The sequence below is a fragment of the Nycticebus coucang genome, chromosome 14 (genome assembly GCF_027406575.1).
Source record: "Nycticebus coucang isolate mNycCou1 chromosome 14, mNycCou1.pri, whole genome shotgun sequence".
Classification (NCBI taxonomy): Eukaryota; Metazoa; Chordata; class Mammalia; order Primates; family Lorisidae; genus Nycticebus; species Nycticebus coucang.
Window position 1 is genome coordinate 4,191,428 of NC_069793.1, and position 18,222 is coordinate 4,209,649.

At 59.0% G+C, this 18,222-nt stretch overlaps 2 protein-coding genes across 7 annotated transcripts; both read right to left on the minus strand.

The window, feature by feature from the left end:
* Positions 1 to 475: 475 nt before the first annotated feature.
* On the minus strand, positions 476 to 15,842 carry PITPNM1 (phosphatidylinositol transfer protein membrane associated 1). Of its 5 annotated transcripts, none has more exons than XM_053561945.1 (25): positions 15,708 to 15,842; positions 13,550 to 13,949; positions 12,451 to 12,569; positions 10,900 to 11,114; positions 10,690 to 10,811; positions 10,267 to 10,491; positions 8,407 to 8,733; positions 8,231 to 8,326; positions 8,040 to 8,147; positions 7,348 to 7,409; positions 7,011 to 7,261; positions 6,555 to 6,744; positions 6,353 to 6,460; positions 5,983 to 6,137; positions 5,697 to 5,902; positions 5,080 to 5,250; positions 4,014 to 4,175; positions 3,511 to 3,659; positions 3,302 to 3,412; positions 2,922 to 3,038; positions 2,588 to 2,736; positions 2,350 to 2,499; positions 2,081 to 2,264; positions 1,618 to 1,746; positions 476 to 980 (listed from the first exon to the last, which is right to left on the minus strand). In XM_053561945.1, the coding sequence occupies exons 3-25, from the start codon at positions 12,526 to 12,528 to the stop codon at positions 717 to 719; spliced, it is 3,729 nt and encodes a 1,242-aa protein (XP_053417920.1). In that variant the 5' UTR covers positions 12,529 to 12,569; positions 13,550 to 13,949; positions 15,708 to 15,842; the 3' UTR covers positions 476 to 716. The 5 variants fall into 5 exon arrangements, with proteins under 5 accessions (XP_053417920.1, XP_053417922.1, XP_053417924.1 ...); XM_053561947.1 differs by having other exon boundaries at positions 13,447 to 13,949; XM_053561949.1 differs by lacking the exons at positions 13,550 to 13,949; positions 15,708 to 15,842 and adding an exon at positions 13,447 to 13,541 and having other exon boundaries at positions 10,900 to 10,981.
* On the minus strand, positions 14,867 to 16,463 carry CDK2AP2 (cyclin dependent kinase 2 associated protein 2). Of its 2 annotated transcripts, none has more exons than XM_053561952.1 (4): positions 16,332 to 16,463; positions 15,935 to 16,035; positions 15,708 to 15,840; positions 14,867 to 15,377 (listed from the first exon to the last, which is right to left on the minus strand). In XM_053561952.1, the coding sequence occupies exons 1-4, from the start codon at positions 16,411 to 16,413 to the stop codon at positions 15,310 to 15,312; spliced, it is 384 nt and encodes a 127-aa protein (XP_053417927.1). In that variant the 5' UTR covers positions 16,414 to 16,463; the 3' UTR covers positions 14,867 to 15,309. The 2 variants fall into 2 exon arrangements, with proteins under 2 accessions (XP_053417927.1, XP_053417928.1); XM_053561953.1 differs by lacking the exon at positions 16,332 to 16,463 and adding an exon at positions 16,181 to 16,321 and having other exon boundaries at positions 14,873 to 15,377.
* Positions 16,464 to 18,222: the final 1,759 nt, after the last annotated feature.

The window sequence follows — 18,222 nt, forward strand, 5'->3', positions numbered from 1 at the left end:
GTCCCTGACAGAGAAATGAAGATGGTCATCTCCTGGGGTACTGTTTGGCCAGGCCTGGGGTGCATGAGGAGCCTCTGGCTTTAAGGTGGAGATAAAGTGGGCAGGAGCCAGGCATGTTGGTGCTTGAGTGAGGCCATCTCTCAGGGCAGCCCCTCACCTCTGGCCCTGTGGTCTCTTGGACTCAGCTTCTGGAGGCAGAGGCTTCAGGTGATGCCACATCTAGGCTGAGGATAACTCCTGCCACTCAAAGGCTGGTTGAGATGAGGAGAGTTGGGGTTGGGCAGACAGGAAGAGGCCCAGGAAGAGGAGAGGACAGCGTCTTTTGTGAAAAGTTTTGTAGCCCAGGTCCCCATCCTAACCCTGCCTGTGACCTGATGTGTGACCTTGGGCGTGCCTGTGCCCCTCTCAGTGTCTCCCTCCTGAACTGCAAACTGGGTTCAGCTGCCCTGTGATGCCAGCAGGTGGGTAATTGGGTAGGATGTGGGTGGCATTTATTTCCATAGATTTACATACACTGAAAAAGCCTCTGTGCCCTGCCCAGTCCCTCCTCCCTCCCCCCAGGGCTGGTTCCACCAACATGACAGGGAAGTGATATTGAGGGGCAAAGAAGAAGGTGTGGGGCTGGGGACAAAGGTCTGGGCCCCTGGCCTCCCACACGCAGCTGCTCGGGCCCCTTGAGTGTGTCAAATAACCCAGGTCCTGTCACAGTTTGGGCCTCACTCTTCACTGTCCAGCTTGAGGCTGATGCTTCGGGCCTTGCCCCGTGCCAGAGTGGCGGGTGGTGTTCCTGGACCCTCGCGCTCTGCCTGGCTGGGGCCCCTGGAGCGCAGCAGCTGGCTCTGTTTGCGGAGGAAGTCCACGGGGGCAGCCACGCCATAGCTGCTCTTGGCCAAGGCAGCCCTTGGGGGTCCCGAGGAGGCATGAGCATGGGAACCTGCCTCCAGCTGGCCCAGGTGGGCCACATAGCCATCTGACAGGAACTGTGGGTAGGGGCATGGACAGGGATAAGGGGTGCTGGCCAGGCCCACACACTGCCCTTCCCTGTCCTCCACTACACCTAAAGCAGGGTGGGGGCCAGCAGTGCTGGCTAAGCACAGCATGACCTGGAGCCTTCTCCCCAGAGAGAGGAACTCCAGGTTGGGAGTCAGGGTACCTTGGCTTTACTCCTGCCTGAGTCCCTCACTGGGTCTCAGTCTTATCTGTAGAATGGGGTCTTGGGGAAACCAACAGGGGCTGATGTTTAGTGAGCACCTGCTTTGTGCCCAGCCCTGAGCCTGTTATGTGCAGTCAACCACGGGACCTTTGTGATAAGCTGATGAGGTCAGTACTCTTATTTCCATTTACAGACAGGAAACCCTAGCTCAGAAAGGTCAAGGCCCAAAGCAGAGTGGAACCAGCAACACTCAAGGCCATGAACACCCACCCTCGAGCCTGGGTTAGCACCAGTGGGCAGTTCTATGCTGCTCATGGCCCTTGTTCTAGGAGAAGCCTAGGTTCTTGGTGGCAGTGAGGCCTTCTCCCACCTACCCACAATGGGGATATTCCTTATGGCCTGGGACTCAGATTCCAGTTCCCTGGCACCGCCCTGTTTGTTCCTCACCTTCACTTAGCCCTCACCTGGCACTGTGCCTGCAGCTTCCGCACAGCGCGGCCCACAATGTAGGTCTGGCTGGGGGACAGGCCCAGCGCCGCGTACACAGCTACATCTTTGGGAGATCCATAGCCGGCCACGATGTTCAGTTCCACCTGTGGCCAAGAGGCCTGTCAGCGCCACAGGGGCGCGCAGGGGACTGTTGGGCTTCCCCAGTTACATTGTTTGGGGGCGGGGCCAGCTGGAGGGAGGCAGGACATACCCGCCGAAAGGTTCCAGTCACTTACCCCGACTGGGGCGGGGCCAGGCAGATCTCCCAGGTTAGGACTAAGAGGGCAGGACCTTAGAGAACCCTCTAGTCACTTAGGGCCAGGCAGCAAGATAGAGAGGCTGGGGATTTAGGGGTGGGACTAGATGGGCCTCTGCTGTTCTGTGGCAGGGCGAGGACCAGGCTGGTGTCAGGACCGTGACCCTCCCCGGCCGCCGCACCTCCTGCACCAGGCTCTGCAGAAACATTGCTTTCTGGCGGAGCGGGTCGTGAGTGAGGCCGTCGCAGAAGGAGACAACGCCGTGGGGGAAGTTGTGTTGTGACAGCCAGGCCACCACGCGGTGCTTCTGCATATCAGGCCGGCCCGTTACGTACAGGATTAAGTAGCCGGCGTCCTGCCAGTGCCTAACGGATAGGGGTGGAGGTCAGCTCCGTGGGGCAGGAGTGGGGACCAGTCACCAAGGGGTGCCAGAGCTGGGGTGGCTCCTACCTGACTACGTCCACAGCGCCGGCGCGCACCTTGGGGTCGCTGCCCATGATGGAGACGCTGGCAGTGAAGGAGCCATCGATGCTGAAGACCACGGCCTCCGTACCACGGGCCACCACCGTCAGGCAACACTCAGCGTATGTATGGTCGCCCCTGCGGATGGGGGTGGGGGGCGGAGAGGGTGAGTGGCGTGGAGGCAAGACTTGGGGCGCCCCGCCTCACAGATGCCCACAGTGCTCACCTGACCACCATGCGCACGGGGTAGACACCGATGCCGAGCATGCGCTCTGGGGGCACTGGGAAGGTGAGGCGGCCTGAGCTGTTGGTGACCTCGGTGCCAAAGTGGATCCATTTGCCTGACAGTGGCTGTGTCATGATGTAGATGTCCACCTGGCGGGGAGAGGCGACAGAAAGGTCCATGATGGCAGAGCTCCCAGGTTCCCCCTGGCCCAAAGTAGAGGATAGCGGAGGCTGGTCTGTTGTTGGGGGCTGGTGGTGAGCTGGAGGGCCAGGAGCTATTCTGGGGGCAGCAGGCAGTGCTGTGAGACCAAAGGTTGGGGCCCCTGGGTCCTGACCTTCTCCCCGGTAAGTGTGACCACGTCCAGAGGCCCGTACATGAAGCGGCCGCTTAGCACCTGGGGGCGGCCTTCGCATATCACCGTGTCGCTCGCCCGGTGGTTAGAGGTGACGTTCTGGTGGGAGAGGACAGCATGACCGGAAGCCAAGAGTAGGCATGTTGGGGTGGGGGGGAAGCAGATTCTGGGGGTAGAGCCTAGGGCGTGCTTTGTTATGGACCCCTGCGGCTCTGAGGTGCAAAGCCCAGTCAAGATAGTGAGCAGGGGATGGGCGTGGGCGGGGACGAGGGCGGAGGAGGAGGAGACTCGCGGTTCCCAGGGGTGGGGCAGAACTGGGAAAGAGGTTAGGGGAGGAGACCCGGCCGAGCCTCCGTACGTACCCGGATCTTGACCTGCGTGCGTCTGCGCTGCCACTTCTCCCGGGGGAAGGCCGGGCTGTAGATGGACGGCTCCTCGCACTCCGCTAGGTGTGGCCGCTCCTTCTCAATCACCTGCGGGAGACACATGCGAGGCCCGTGAACGGGGTGGTGGTGGTGGGGGTCCGCCCCTTTCCTGGCTCCTCATCCTAGTCTCATGTCCCCAAACCTACCTGGCGCAGGATGAAGGCCACCACATCTGCGGACTCCCAGTAGCTGGCGTGGAAGAGGTGGGGCAGCGTGACCGTGGGAAAGGCGGTGAGCGCCTCAGGGCAATACAGCGAGTAGTCGATCCGCTTGGTTCCCCACCATCGCTCCAGGACTGCGTAGCGCGGCGAGCCGCGTGTCAGGAGGGCCTCCTGCCCCAGTGCCCATCTGCCTGGACCCTGGATGCTCTTCCCTCCCTCTTTCCCACCAAGGCCTTTCTTTGCCAAGTCCAGGCTGGGTGCTGGGGGTGGAGTCCAGAGCAAATGCTGGGGAAAGGTTATTTCGGCTGGGCTTAGGAGATGGAATAGGGCCCCTTCTTCCTACCCTTGATGTTGGTGACTGGCTTACTTACTCTTTTTTTTTTTTTTTGGTGGCTTTTGGCCAGGGTTAGGTTTGAACCTGCCACCTCTGGCATATGGGACTGGCACCCTACTCCTTGAGCCACAGGAACCGCCCATGGCTTACTTACTCTTAACCACCTCACTGGTGGTGCTGGGTGCAGCTGGCTGGGCTGGGGGCTCAGTGCCTAACTCACTGCCTTTCCAGAAGGCACCACTGGCCGAGGTGGGTGTTGAGGGCACCATCTCCAGCTCCTCCAGAAAGAGGCCTGAGTGGGTCTGCAGCGTGTCAGCTGGGGTAGGAAGGGCGGTCTCAGTAGCAGGCGGGGCTAGGGTGTCCTTTTTTTATTTTTGAGACAGAGTTTCACTTTGTCGCCCTCCGTAGAGTGCTGTGGCGTCACAGCTCACAGCAACCTCAAACTCTTGGGCTCAAGCGATTCTCTTGCCTCAGCCTCCCAAGTAGCTGGGACTAATAGCACCCACCTAGCTATTTATAGAGACAAGGTCTCACTCTTGCTCAGGCTGGTCTCGAACCTGTGAGCTCAGGCAATCCACCTGCCTCTGTCTCCCAGAGTGCTAGGATTACGCAGCCTAAGTTGCCCTTCTGTCTTCCCATCCAGGAGCCCAGGGAAGCTCAGCACCTCCACCCTCCCTGGCCCAGTTCTGGCTAAGGCTGTACTGCCCAGCATATGCCCCTCTCTGGAAGAGTGAAGTGGAGGTATTGCTCTCCCCTAAGCTCACCCCAGCAGCCAGCTGAGTTCCTACCAGAATGTCTGTGGCCACCTGCCCAGACAGGAACACACCTGTGCCTGGCACAGGCCCACTTGTACCATCAGGCCAATGGGTCCCTAGCTGCATGTATGCCTGCCCATGCCCCCCATCAAGACACCCAGTGCACCCTCTACACACACACTGGCTGCTCTCTGACACAGGCATACCAGTGTCACTCTGCCCCCTTCCTTAGATTAGTCTCTCTCTAGCTTAGCTTAGCTAACCTATCCCCTACTCACTCCTGGGCTCAGGTCAGGGGGTCCTGGGAATCCAGACCCCCACAAGGGGCCAGGGCAGGGCTCCCTGGTCCTGGGAGTGGTAACAAGAGGTTTCCCATGATGTGGGAACCACCTCACACCTTCTACTAACCCTTCCTCCCCACTGGTGCCTTTTTCCTTTCCCCCTTTATCATGGCTAGGGGCATACCTAGTAGTAGGGATGAGCCATCTCCCAGGGGGAACTTCTGGTACCGGGGCACGGCCAGTGGAGCAATGGCCTGAAACTTGGGGGCCAGCAGCGGCTCAAGGCGTGAGGCACAGGGGTCAGCTGCATGGAACAGGTTGTAGATCTGCTCACAGGCTGGCCGCATCTGGGCCACTGGGTACCCGGAAGATAGAGGGGTAGAGAGAGAGGTGGGTTTCAGCTGGGCATTCTGAGGTAGGGGGTGTGGAAACAGCACCAGACATGTCCTTGAGTCAGCACTTCCCAAACTGCACTCCCTGGGGAGTAACTAGGGGCCTTCATAAAGTGAGACAGCCTCTTGCCTAAGAGCAAAACCCAGCCTTTGGTCCACTGCTGCGTTCACGATGCAGCATTGGCCCTGCTTGGCAGACCTCTGGCGTGGGTGCAGAGCTCCTCCCAGTGCACTCTGGGAAGCCCAGTCTTGCCAAGTCCCTTCTTTCTGGGCCTCAGGTTCCCTTTTCCTAGCACAATGAGGAATGGCCATGGAGGTGCCAGCAGCTCAGGTGAGATGAAAGGCCACAAGAGGGGGAAGGGACGGACAAAAGATGAGAGGTGGCCCCACCCCCACTGAGAGGGCTCACCCTCCAAGGCAGGCATCACAGTTTTGCGCAGAGCCAGCACCAGGCCCAGTGGGGAGCCAAAGAGGAAGAAGCCAGAGACCTTGAAGTCGAGGCGGGCAGCGCTGGTGGGGCCATCAGGGGCCTCAGAACTGGCAGTGGGTGGGCAGGAGGCTGTGCTTGCCCGCCTGGGCTCCCCAGAGGCAGACGTTGCAAAGACTGTCTGCAGGCTGTGGTGGGGGAAGGGCACTCAGTGCTGCATGTAGACCAGCATGTGCCCAGAATGGGGGTGATGGGGCAGAGATGTCACCTGTTCTGAGAGCCTTCAGGTTCGGGACCAGCCACGTCACTGGGGGTACGCTGGGCAGGCAGGGCTGAGGGTTCTGGGCTGGCTTGACTCAGCCCTTCCCCATCTGCCAGGGGGTCCCGCACTGAGCCGACCTCTGGGGAGAGCAACTCATTGTTCTAGATGGAACAGGGACAGAAACATCCTTAGGCCTGGAGACCATTCGATTTCTACTTATCCACGGGGGCTTGTGGGGTAGGTGGGGCAGAGTCTCGGAACTAGGAAGGCAGCAGGAAACCTGCCCTCTTGCAGAGAAGTCTTCTTCTGGGGGCAAGACCTACAGAAGGAGAAAGGCAACCCCCCTCTTGAGGAGGCTGAGTCTGGCCACACTGACCATGCTCCCACGGCGGCTGCTGCCCCGACTCCCGGTGCCTGCGTTGGCACTGTAGCAGAGTGCATCAAAGCCTAGGATGCCACCAACACCATCTCCAATCAGCACAACCTGGGCAAGACAGTGGGCACCATCAGGAGGACCCATCAGCCCATCATGGCTGCAGGGGATGGATGGTTTCCTGGAAATGTTCCTGTCCACTGACCTGCCCACAGAAGCCAGTGCCCTCTGATGAGCGCAGGAAGGCTGAGTAAGCTTGGTTGGTGCGGGCAATGACAGTGGCCACAGCACCCTGGTAGCGGGATGATGAAGTGGCCAGCAGTGGCAGGGCAGCCAGTGGGATGTGGTCCTGGGAGCGGGACAGGCTGTCGCCATCATGGCTGTAGGGGCTCAGGCTGCAGGAGGGGTGTGGTCAGTGGGTGGGGGGCCTCTAGTCCACTGGTACCGCCCATATTCCCTTGTCCTACTGGCAAGCCCTGGCTTTTTGGGTCCTTTTTTGGGACTGTCAGTACCCATAAGGCATTTCCCCAGAAAGAGGTCCAGCCATGTCCGTGCCTGATGGGGTGACTGGCATCCCTCCCCCCATGGGGACTCCCTAATCCTAGGAGTCTGTACGTTGGGGACCCTGGGTGTCCCCTGCCCTTCCACCCCTGGCTAGTACTTGGAGACAAGGGCATAGGCAGCAGCGCAGATAGGCGGGCAGGGCACCAATCGCAATGCCACGTGGCCCAGGGCCTCAGGGAAGTGGATGCGGGTGATGGCCTCAAAGGCTGAGCTCAGTGTCTGCACATCTGCCTGCTTGGAGTTGGTGTCTCCAGGTCCCGAGTCGAGTATGTTGCCACTGTGAAGGATGAGGAAGAGGGCGTGGACTGCACATGCCTCAGTCCCCAGCTCCCCAGCTCCGTCCGGGCCCTGCAGGGTGAAATAGGTGCCAGGGGGTGTCAGAGCAGTGGCCAAGCCAGCAAAGGGACAGAACTATGACATGGGGTCATACTTGCCTCTGAGTCCTTGGGTGCTCGGGCTCCATCCGCAGTGCTTTTAGTGGCCTCAGTTCCAGGCTCTGTAAGGCAGGTGAAAGCCAATGAAGAGGACAAGAAGACCCTCATCTGGTACTTCGGGTATCCCAGATCTGGTGTCAGCTGGATGCCCCCTCCTCACATTGACTCTCCCAGGTCATTTTGCTTTTCCAGGCTTTGACCATGTGGGTCCTCTGTGCCTGTCTAATCCTGCCATGTCCAGGGTGGTAGCCAGTAGCCACATGTTAAATAAATTAAAATATAATACAATAAAATTTCAGTTCCTCAGGTGCACTGGCCCCATTTCAAGTGCCCGAAAGCCACATGTGGCTGATGGCTACCATATGGGTTGGCACAGATCTTGGCAGGATGTTTCCATCAACACAGAGAGTGCTGTTGGCCAGTGCTGGGCCTATCCAAACCCAGAACTGACATCACCTCCTGAGTGGAGCCTTCATAGCCCCCACATTAGTTCCTGTATTCTCTGTGCCCTGTTCAGGTGTTCTGAAACCTGGCTACATTCTGATCATCCACCCACCCCTTGTTCACCCATTTTCCTTCCTCTTCAGACACCTTTATCTCAGGACCCCATTAAATACTAGGGCTGAATTGTTCCCTCAGTCCCCACTGCATACCAGGTGCTGGTGGCCCGTGTCCTGAGACGGGGTCTTTACCTGGTGTTCCCTCAGCCTCTGTTGGGGAGGCAAAGGCGTCAATGAAATCGTTGGAGTTCCACTTGGTCATCTCCTTGGGGAAGACCTCGTCACTATCTGAGAAACCTTCTGAGGGGAACAGGGGGCTGTGTCATGGGGTGGGAGAAGCTGTTCAGAGATACCCGTACCCCCAACCACGTCTCAGTGCTGACCGTGGGCATCAAAGAACTCCTCCTCAGAGCTGTTCTCGGAGTCCCGGGCGATGTTCTGCATACGCCACTCGGACAGGCTCTGGGGAGACACACCCCCTATGGGGCGCTCAGCTTCAGCCTGGGAAGCCAGCGTGGGATAGTCACTTCCTCCTGTCCTGTCCTATGCCCAGACTCACCTCCATGCTGGGATGAGTAGGAGGAACGTGAGGACGAGGACCATTGCTTCCCAAAGCTGGCATCCGGGGAGGCATCGGGATCAGGAGGAGCCTCGAGCCCATCAGGGGTGCCAGCATTACTGGCTCCTGACCGGGCCTCCGCGTTTGGCTTCCCAGGGGGCTGGGTCTCAGGCCCCTCACTGCCCATGTTGCACTTGGCCATGCGCTGGGCCAGCATGCGGGCAGTCTCCTCTTCCAGTGCCCGGATGTCAGCCATACTCAGCTCTGTCCACTCGTCCTGCCAGCACCAGGCCTGTCGGTGGGCCCGCAACATCACCCGACGCAGCCCTGTTGGTGCCCGGGTATCAGAACTACGTCACTCCCCTCCTTTACCTGCCACCGCAGCTACATGCCCAGCTGCTGAGGTAGGGTAATGCTTCCCTGGACATACCACCCACCCAGAGCCACAAAGTGGGACAGTAGGGCCAGTATTGTCCAGGGGGGAGTGGAAATTGGGGCATTTGTCTTCCTGCCCGATCTCCATCCTTGCCCACCACCTCTTCTGTCTCTCTGCACATTCCAACTCTGAGTCCTAGCCCCACCCCATCACTCCTGAAGTTGGGACCAGTGTTTTTTAGCTGGCTTCTTGCTGACTTCTGAGAATTTAACAGTTAATTAAAGGGTTAACAATTAATCAAACTGGTGATGGCTATTGGAGGTGTTAATAGAAGTGTTGGCACTTAGTGGAATGCACATTCTGAGAGTTTAGAAACTCTTAATGTCTAGGAAATATAGTAATAATGGTTCAATTATAATTATAAACTTCTGGAAAGACATACATCAGAATCTTAACTGTGGTTTTATGTGGGTGATTTTTATTTTTTTGTGTTTTGGGGTATTTTCTTCAAATGCAAGGCAAAAGTTCTTCATCACTGTCTAAACTAAATTTCCTCCTTTATAAAATGGGAATAATAATCATTCTTGCTTTGTAGGGTGCTGGGGGAAGGAGATCTTATACAAAAGGCAATTAGCAAAGGGTCTGGTGAGTGAGATCACTGTCAATATTGGCTCTTAATATCTGGCCCAGGGGTGGGGCCTTGGTGTGTGTCACACTTTATGGGGGCAAGACATGATTGCAAGAGGGACTTTACCTAACAATTGCAATCAGTGTAACCTGGCTTATTGTACCCTCAATGAATCCCCAACAATTAAAAAAAAAAAAAAAAAAAACGAAAGAGGGAAGTAGCTTAAAAAAAAAAAAAAAAATATCTGGCCCAATCTCTTCTTCATTTACAGAAGAGAAAGTTAAGATAGAGATGACCAGTGGCTTGCTGGAACGTCTATGGCAGAGTCAGTAGTGGAGCAGAAGCCGGGCCACAGGACTCCCCCACCTGAAGATTTTCCCTCTATGTGCAGGTGACCCATCCTTGGATCTGGGCAGTGAGGCAGGGCTGAGCTACATGGGTTAGGGTGAGGGGAGATGTAGAACAGGGTCTCCTGCACACCAGGGCCAGGGGCTGGGCTTGGATCTGGGGGTGGGACAGAATGAAATCAGAGTCAAAGTCTCCTAACCTCTATTCTTTAACATGTGGCTGGTGAGGGCTGGTGACCCTCCTGAGATTCTCTACATCTCTCTTGACTCACAGAATGATGGAGAATTTTAGAATCTTGATGGAAGCAGCAGCATCTCAGAATGTCAGAGCTGCCAGGATGGCAGAGATCGTGATGGCAGCTTCTTCCCTGAACCCCGACTAGGCTGTATACCCCTCTACCTCAGGGTCCCCACCTCAAATGGAAATGGTGGCTTTCTGTTTGTGTCCCCAGCAGATGTGAAGGGACTTTGGCTACAAAGGCAGGGTTCAGTCTGTGCTGGGTGCTCACCGACATCATGGATGAATTGCTCAATCTTGGCCTGCATGCCCCAGTAGCGGAACTCCACCTTGCACAGCTTGTAAGCACACATGAGGGGCCCTGACTGGGCTGCTGTCCGCACCCAGTCATCAGCCAGGGGCCCTCGGCCTGTCTTGATGGAGCGGTACAGCCGGGGGTCTTCTTCTGCTTTGTACTCGCCTGGAGCCACTGCATCCCGCACAATGTCGATGGTGTCTGGGGGAGGGGTCCGGGCAGGCAGTGAGCAATGCTAGCAGCTTCAAACCCCTGCCTCATGCCCTTTTGGGGTTGGGAGGATGACCTCTCACAGTGAGGCTCTGAGGCCTGAAAAGAGCCGGGCCTTGTCAAGGGCTTCCTGTGGAGGCAGCAGGGGACTATGAAGGGCTCCAAGGTCCCCCACAGTTCCAGCCTCACCTAGGATGCGCTGTCTCCTCTCAGCCCCACTCAGGTTGAAGACATTTGGCTGCTGGCCCCCATCAGGCAGGTAGTAGGTCTCTATTTCAATGGAGAATTTTTCCACAAAGGGGCAAGTGTACCTGGGGAGAGGGCAGGGGTAGGGCTCACGACTGTGCCCAGTGGGGTTGTTCCCTCATGGGGGCCTGTACCCCTGCCCCACCCACTCACCGGGTGCGAGTGTAGGGGTAGGCGTTCCAGGACTCTTCCTCCACCTGCAGGGCAGCCTTGGGCAGCAGGGCCCGGAACCAGCCTGGGATGTGGGAGCCCACGTGGTACACCTTGTGTGTGTACTGCCCACTGCCTCCAGGCCCATCTGTGTAAGGCCGGTTGGCCAGGATCTCCACACCGCTGCCCTCACCGCTAGACTCCTCCCGGCTCTTTTTCTGTGGCCCAAGGCAGAGCAGAATAGGGATCTGGCCCCAGCTCAGCTCTGGGGATCGCCAGCTCAGCCTGGAACCCTGCACAGCTCTGGGGCCCTAGTCTTGGCCTTTTCAACTCCCTGAAACCCAAACCTGATCCCCCCCCCCCCGCACTGGGATCGGGCATTGTTAGGGATTATTAATTCCGATCTAGTGATGAATAGAACAAAGCCACCTGCCTTTGTGGAACTTAGGTTCAAGTGTAGGAAGACAGACAACAGGAAAAAACAAATTATGTGGTATGGACTCTGGGAAAGAGAAAGCTTAGAAAAGAAAGTGGGCATCAAGGGCCAGGAACTGCAGCTTTCTTTGATAAGATGGTCAGGGGAGGGCTCATTGAGAAGATAACATGACCCTGCTTCCTTGACCATGACTTGAAGGAGGTGAGGGAGGAGCCCAGTGGATGTGGGATGGGGCCTACTCAAGGCAGGGGGTAGGTAGTGCAAGCTCCCAGGTGGGAGTGCATTGGGTATGCTCCCAGAGGAGCAAGGTGTCTAGGGCAGCTGGGACAGAAGAATGGACCAGAAGAGGACTAGGTGCTTCCACCTCCCAGATGCCCTAAGACGGGTCCCCTCCGTCTCCGGGACCCTAGTCCCAGCTTCTGCCACACTCCTTATAGCTGTAGAGCACCTGATCCTGTCTTTTTATAGTTTTGGAGCCCAAACTTGGCTCTGTCACCCCCCTGAGGCTGGGTCCCAGCCCTCCTGTCTCCTCAGACTGATTCACAGTTCTAGAGAACAAATCTGGAAAAGACATGCCGGAGGCCCTGCACCAACCCTCTTTCTGAGAGCTGCCCTGGCTCACTCTCCTTACAGCCCAAGCCCAGACGCCTCCTTCACCCTCTGTCCCCGTCTGCCCCATCCCTGTCCTCACTTTGCAGCCTCATCCTCACCCCCTTTCCCTGACCACCTGGGGTTGCCAGGCCTCTCTAGACCCCCTCCTGCCCCTTCTCTCCCACCTAGGTCCCCTTCCTCACCCTTGTCTCCTCATTGGCTCCCTCCCTTTCCCCGTAGGATTACAGATTCTGAGGAGGATTAAGGGAGATCACAGGAGGCTGAGTCTCCATCACAGGGTGGGTACTTGGTGGGGGGCCCCACTCAGTTCTTCCGCCTATTCCCCACAGCCTTTCCCCCACCCCCGTGTCCGAAGAGCGGACTCTCTCTCCTCTGGGTTCCGAGCCATTCCAAGCCCCAGCAGGGCTGGGGTTGGGGTTGTCAGTTGGGCTCCACCCCTTGTCCCCTGTGCAGCTTGCGCGCCCGCCATCGGCCCACCTTTGTCTTCCCCTGCCCACCGCCCTCACCTGGATCATGTAGAGCTGGGCCACCTGGTACTCGTCCAGGCTCATGGGCAGCAGAATGTGGTACTCCTTGATGAGCATCCTGAAGGCGTTCAGCGGGCCGCGCGCGGCCTCCGCTCCGCCTGGCGCAGGGCACAGCACGGCAGTCAGCGCGGGGCGGCGGCGCGCGGTCCCGAGCCCAGCGCGCCGGCCGCGCGGTTGGCGCGGCGGGACCCCATGCCCCGGCCTGCCGCGGGGGAGGCAGAGGTGAGCCCAGCACCGCCGCCCGCGAAGCCGGGGGCCGGAGCCGCAGCAAGACTAAGCGCTGACCTCTTTTCCTTGCAGCCCCCGCCCCCCGCCCGCCCGTTGCCTTGGCAACCGCGCGCTGACGCGGGCCCCCCAGCGCGGCGGGCTCCGGCCAGCCGGAGGGCCAGCCTCACCTCTCCCGCCGCGCCGCGTCCTAGCGTCCTAGCCTCCTCGGAGCGACACCCCTCGGCGGCGAGCCCCCAGGAGCCTCCGGCCCCTCCTTCCAGGTCCGCCTTCCACGACCTGCCCCCCGGGGTCCCGCCCCCTGCACCCCTTTCTCTGAGTCGGCGGGGTCCTGTGTCGTTCCGGACGTCCATCAAGAATCTTGTCCCCCGGGTGTCTCTGCGTGGAGCGGCCCCGTGCGCCCCAGCATCTCTGCCAGTGTTCCCCACCTTGCACCTGAACCTACCTTCCAGGACCAGATATCCCCTGTTTTCCCCCACTCTGGAGGGCAGCCAGGTCCTAGACTTCTCCCTCCCCAGCATCCTTCTTTGACCCCTGGCCTTCACCGACTCTCTCCACTCGCCTAAGCAACCATCCCGTCATCCTTCCCAGGGTTTGAGCCCCTCCTCAGGCTGAGGCAAGAGCTGCTCCTGAGGGTATCCCATGAGCTCCCGCCCCAGGAGACCCGCTCCGCCCACCTGCGCCCCGTCCGGCGCCACAGTTCCGCCGCAGGCACCTCTCCCACCCTTGCCACCCCCTCCCACCTCGCACCCAGCGAGCAGGCGAGAGGCCCCGCTGTCCGCACTTCCCTCTGCTCCTCGGCGTCCCAGTCCCCAGCAGTACTCCTGGCCCGCCTGCCGATGTCCCGGCTCACCTCTAGCTTAGGACAGGAGCCCCTCACCCGGCCCGGGTGGGGACGGCCGGCCAGTGGGTCGGAGCCCCGAGCGTCCTCAGCCCCAGCCTCGGGTTCCAGCAGTGGCCGGACCCTCCGGAGGCGCAGCGCCGGCCCATGGCCCCGACCTTCCTCTCAGTCCGCCTGCCGGCGCCCGGGCCGTCCTTCCCTACCGCCCTCCGCGTCACCGCGGCCGCCCCGCCCCCTTCCTGGGCCCCGCAGGCCCTCCCCACCCCCGCGGGGTCCGGGCAGCCCCGCCCGCAGCGGACTGGGGCAGGCCCCTGCCTTCCTTCCTCAAGGCAGCCGGGGAAGAGGTCATTCTCCTAATGCTGGTGCTTCGTACTCCCTCCGTGCTCCTTATCTCCACCCTGGCCCGGCCCTCCTGGGTAAAACAAAGGGGTGGAGTTTGACACGGCTGGGTCCCAGGCCCATGTTCCCCAGCTCCTCACCTTCTGGTCCTAGACCCTGAGACCCAGGGTAGGGGAGATGCCGCCCCACTGTAGCCTGCCTAGAAACTGTTGGCTGACTTGCCTCCACCCAGGGCTGGGGTCCAGGGCGTCAGACCTCCAGAGTCACTAAGCTACACACCCAGGCAGAGGCAGGCCTTCACTACAAAGCTTTGGGCTAGCACCTGAACGGTGCCACAAGGCTTTCCCCACCCATGCCTTGCAGGTCTCTGTCTGGCCACCCAGCTACCCTGGGCAAAGGCCAAGACACCAAGGGCTGGGCTCACGGGGTCACGCCTGGCCTGCTAGAAGGTGCTGTGGCAGTGGATGGCAGCACTGAGCCGGGTCTCACCCACGTTGGAAGCCAGGCTTTTCCCCTAGACTCTGCTGCCAAGTGCCAGGGGAGGGAAGCAGCAGTGCCCCCTCCCTGTGAGGGGTCAGAGACTTTCAGGGCCGATTTAGAGTTTAGGGTGTTTTTAGGGCATTAAGGCATGTGAGGAGTGGCTCAAGTGAACTGGCATTTCTACCCTGCCAGGCGTCACCGCCAACCCAGAGGAAGAGCCCTCTGGGCCCAGGCTGGCAGCGCCTCCAGCTGTGGAGGCAGCCGAGGCCCTGCACTGCCCCCTGGCGTCTCCACAGGAAGGCGCACAGGGCTGCAGGCTCCCAGGGCCCAGCCCCTTCTTCCACTTAACAGCTGAGCGGCAGAGTTCCACTCAAGGCCTGTGGACAGCTGAGGCAAGGCAAAACCGGCTTCCGTCAGCCTCCCCATCCCTATTCCCTTCCCTGCGTCTCTTCCCTGCTTTCTCCCTGGCTCACCAGGCTTAGCAGAACCAGACCCAGAAAGGCTCAGAACTGAGAGGACAACTCCAAATCATCTTTTATTTATATAAAAAGGGCATATTTAGCAAAAGACACACCGAGAAAAGAGTTGCTATGGCCCAGGAGACAAAGCAGGGAGCTTCTGAGTCCCTGCTGGGGAAGGAGGTGGCCTGGGACAGTGATGAGAGATGCTGGGGAAGGGCTGGTGGAGGGAACACAGAAAGGAGAAAGCCCCAGTTGGATCAACACTGTCGGCAGGTCATGGGTGGGACTCGCAGTGACCTCGCTGCTAAATCTTGGGGAGGACAGTTAGTGCTGCCAACTGGAGTGAGAGCTTCCCCCTGGTTCCTGGAGTGTACCCACCAAGGGACACAGGACAGGAAGCTCAGGATGGTTAGTGCAACTTGGGATGAAGGCCAGGGAGAAGCAGGTGCTCTGCAGTGGCCAGGAAACGTCCAGATGAGGAGGTGCTTCCTGTTACGTGCGGGCATTCCGCTCTGTCTCTGCCAGGCACTCTCGGACTAGGGCCCGGGCATGGATGATGCCTGGGGTAGGGGTGGGGGGAATGGGGTCTCAGCAACCCTTCACAGCCCAACCCCTCCCTCTCCACTCCCTTTCCTTTTAGCAAGAAAAATTCAAATCGAATGAGGGGCTGGATGACATTAGAGGTGTGGCTAATCCTCACATTCACCCCTTAAATACAAATTCCTATGCTCTTCCCTGGAAATTGACTCAATTTCAATTCAATTCAAAAAACCTCTCTGGGTAGTGATACTGGCTCTAGTCTAGGCTTGAGGTGGTCTCCAGTTGTCCTTCAGAACGACTGTCCAGTGTCAGCCTCTTGAGCAGGACAGGGTGAGCCTAGCCTCACTTACCTCTCTTCAGGCGCTCCATGGCGCTCTTGCTGCCAGCATAGGTGGGCCGGATTTCTTTGCCCATCTCCTCTATGACCGACAGTAGGTCTGTGTAAGTGCTCTGTGAGCCCTGGGCACCAGGTGGCTTCATGGCCTATGTCAAAAGAGAACAGGGCAGTGAGATCAGGCCCCTGGAGGGGAGTGAGAATCCAGTCCCCATCTCTAAGCAAACCCTTGTTCCTACTCACCTGCACGTAGCCCATGGAGGGTGGTCCAAAGTCGTTAAACAGTGGTCTGAAAGGGGCAGCGGCTCCTGGCACTGAGCCTGATGGCGATGGGACACTTCCGGCTGCAACAGGCGCGAGTTAAGAGGTCAGCACCAGGCAGCGACGCCTCCCAGCTTTCCAAGCCCCCAACCGGGTTCCCTCCAAAGGATGCTTCATTCCAGGCGGATCAACTTCAGGAACAAACCCCTCCCCCTGTGCTCCACCTACAAGCCCATACGTGACCACGCCCACTTCACAGGCCAGCAAACCGAAGCTCAGCAAGGGTGGGCGGCGGGCCCAGTATTGCAGAACTCAAGCCGTCTTCTCTTCGAAACCTTGACGCCCGGACAGGCGAGCAGGGGCAGAGCTGGATCCTCACCTGTAGGAACCGGGGTGCCCGGCCCAGGGGTGCTGGAGCCGGGAGTGCTGCTGGGGGCGGGGGCGATGGGTTTGTAGGACATCCCCTACTCCTGGGTGCGGCGGACACCAGCCGGCCGCTCCTCGAGGGTTGGCTGCCCGGCCGCTCGGCCGCGCTCTGATTGGCAAGCGGACTGCACGCCCCTGGTAAATAGAGCTCCGGCCGGAAGGGCGGGCGGGCACAAACGCTCCCTCACTCCCGATTGGCGCGCAAAGATGTCGCTCGCGCCTCCTTATTGGCCGAGACCTGCCCCAACAGGTCGCAACCGCTGCAGATTGGCCTCCGTCTTCTGGACCTCGCACCTGTCTGCTCGGGATTGGGTGGTGGCCGCCGCCCTCCGCAATTGGCGAGTTCGCGGCCCGGTCCGGCGCGCTCTCAATCCGATTAGTCCGAAGGCCTGGGAGGCGGGGCCTCGGGAACCGGGACACGAGTCTGGGCCGCCGTTTCGCGCTGCGGGGTATTCCCGGGCGTGGGTGCCGCCCTCACGTCTCACTTGCGCCGCTTTGCACGTCAGCTCCGCGCCAATGTCGGTTCACCAGGGGCTGCTAACGCCTCCGCCCAGCTATGCGCGCCTCTCCTGTGCTCTGGGGCCGAAGGACGCAGGGCTTTGACGTGCCGAGCCCCGCGCCCCACCCCGTGCGTTTCTACGTCACCTTTCACCGGTTCAACACCCGGTCCCGATCTGCGCATGCGCCCGCTTGAGGCCTCTGTTCCCATGGCAATGGGTCCCTCACCAACGCAGCGACCCGCAGCTCCTCCGGATTGGCTGGTCCTCAGGTCTAGGCAGATGTTAGGTCCAAGGGCGACCTCAAAGACCCCTCCCCCTCGCTCCCCAAGGCCCTGCGCCTCTGCCCAGATAATGACAGCGGTTACGGTTGACCTTCCGTGAAGACTTACTGTTTGCGGGTCTTGGACCAAATGGGTCGCGCACAAAAGCACCGACTGGAGTCAGCCTGTTGGTTTGGAATCCCAGCACCACTACACCACCCTCACTAGCGATTTCCCACAAGGCAAGTGGTTCACCTCAGTGTTCCTCACCTTCCCCCCTTGTAAATAATAATTATCTCATAGGGTTGTTTTGTGGATGAAATGAATAGACATAAGATGCGTATTGTTTCTTTCCCCTCTTTCCCATCCCTCTGCAGTGCCCTAGACCTCTCTGTTCCACCACCTGGATCCCACCCTTTAAATCTCATTCCTCACAGACTTAGATCTCAGACCCTCCTCTCACCGACCCTTTGTCCCAGGCTCCTTCCCCAGACCTCTCTGGTCTTGGGTATCCTTCTGTCCCAAGCTCTGTAGATTTTTTTCATCCCCAGGACATTCATTCACTCATATTACAAACATCTCCTGATTCTCTTCTCCATCCCAGGCCTTGTGCTGAATGCTGAGGATACGGAAATGAACTGGTTATGACCTCTGTCCTCAAGGAGCTCCTAGTCTCTGACACAGACAGGGAAGCAATGTCTTACATTGCAGCAGGACACAGTGGAGACCTGGGCAGGGTGCAGCGGAACTCAGAGGAAGGGGCTTGCCTGGTGTCATCACAGAAATCTTTCCAGTGGAGGTGGCACTTGAGTAGAGCAGAGACAGAAGCTTTCTCCAGGTAGAGGGGCTGTCATGCACAAAAGCTTGGAAGTGTGAGAATGAGTTAAGAGGTCAGCACCAGGCAGCGACATGTTTGGAGAACATGTCATGTTTTGGCTGGAGAGGTCATGGGAAAGTGAGGGCAGAACAGTAGAGATAACCACAGTGGCAGGAGGGAACCTTTGGTGCCCTGGATGCAAGGAATCTGAGTCAACCACTGAATCCAGGGCTTCCTAACTTCAGCCATTTGTGGGACTCCTTCAGC

Coding starts and splice junctions, on each gene's coding strand:
- PITPNM1 (XM_053561945.1), bottom strand. CDS start 12,528: ATGCTCATCAAGGAGTACCACATTCTGCTGCCCATGAGCCTGGACGAG. Junction 10,812..10,899: donor TACCCCTACACTCGCACCCG/GTGAGTGGGTGG, acceptor CCCTCTCCCCAG/GTACACTTGCCCCTTTGTGG. Junction 7,410..8,039: donor AGAGGCTGAGGGAACACCAG/GTAAAGACCCCG, acceptor CCTGCCTTACAG/AGCCTGGAACTGAGGCCACT.
- CDK2AP2 (XM_053561952.1), bottom strand. CDS start 16,413: ATGTCCTACAAACCCATCGCCCCCGCCCCCAGCAGCACTCCCGGCTCC. Junction 16,036..16,331: donor GGGCACCCCGGTTCCTACAG/GTGAGGATCCAG, acceptor CGCCTGTTGCAG/CCGGAAGTGTCCCATCGCCA. Junction 15,841..15,934: donor CCTCCATGGGCTACGTGCAG/GTGAGTAGGAAC, acceptor CTTTTGACATAG/GCCATGAAGCCACCTGGTGC.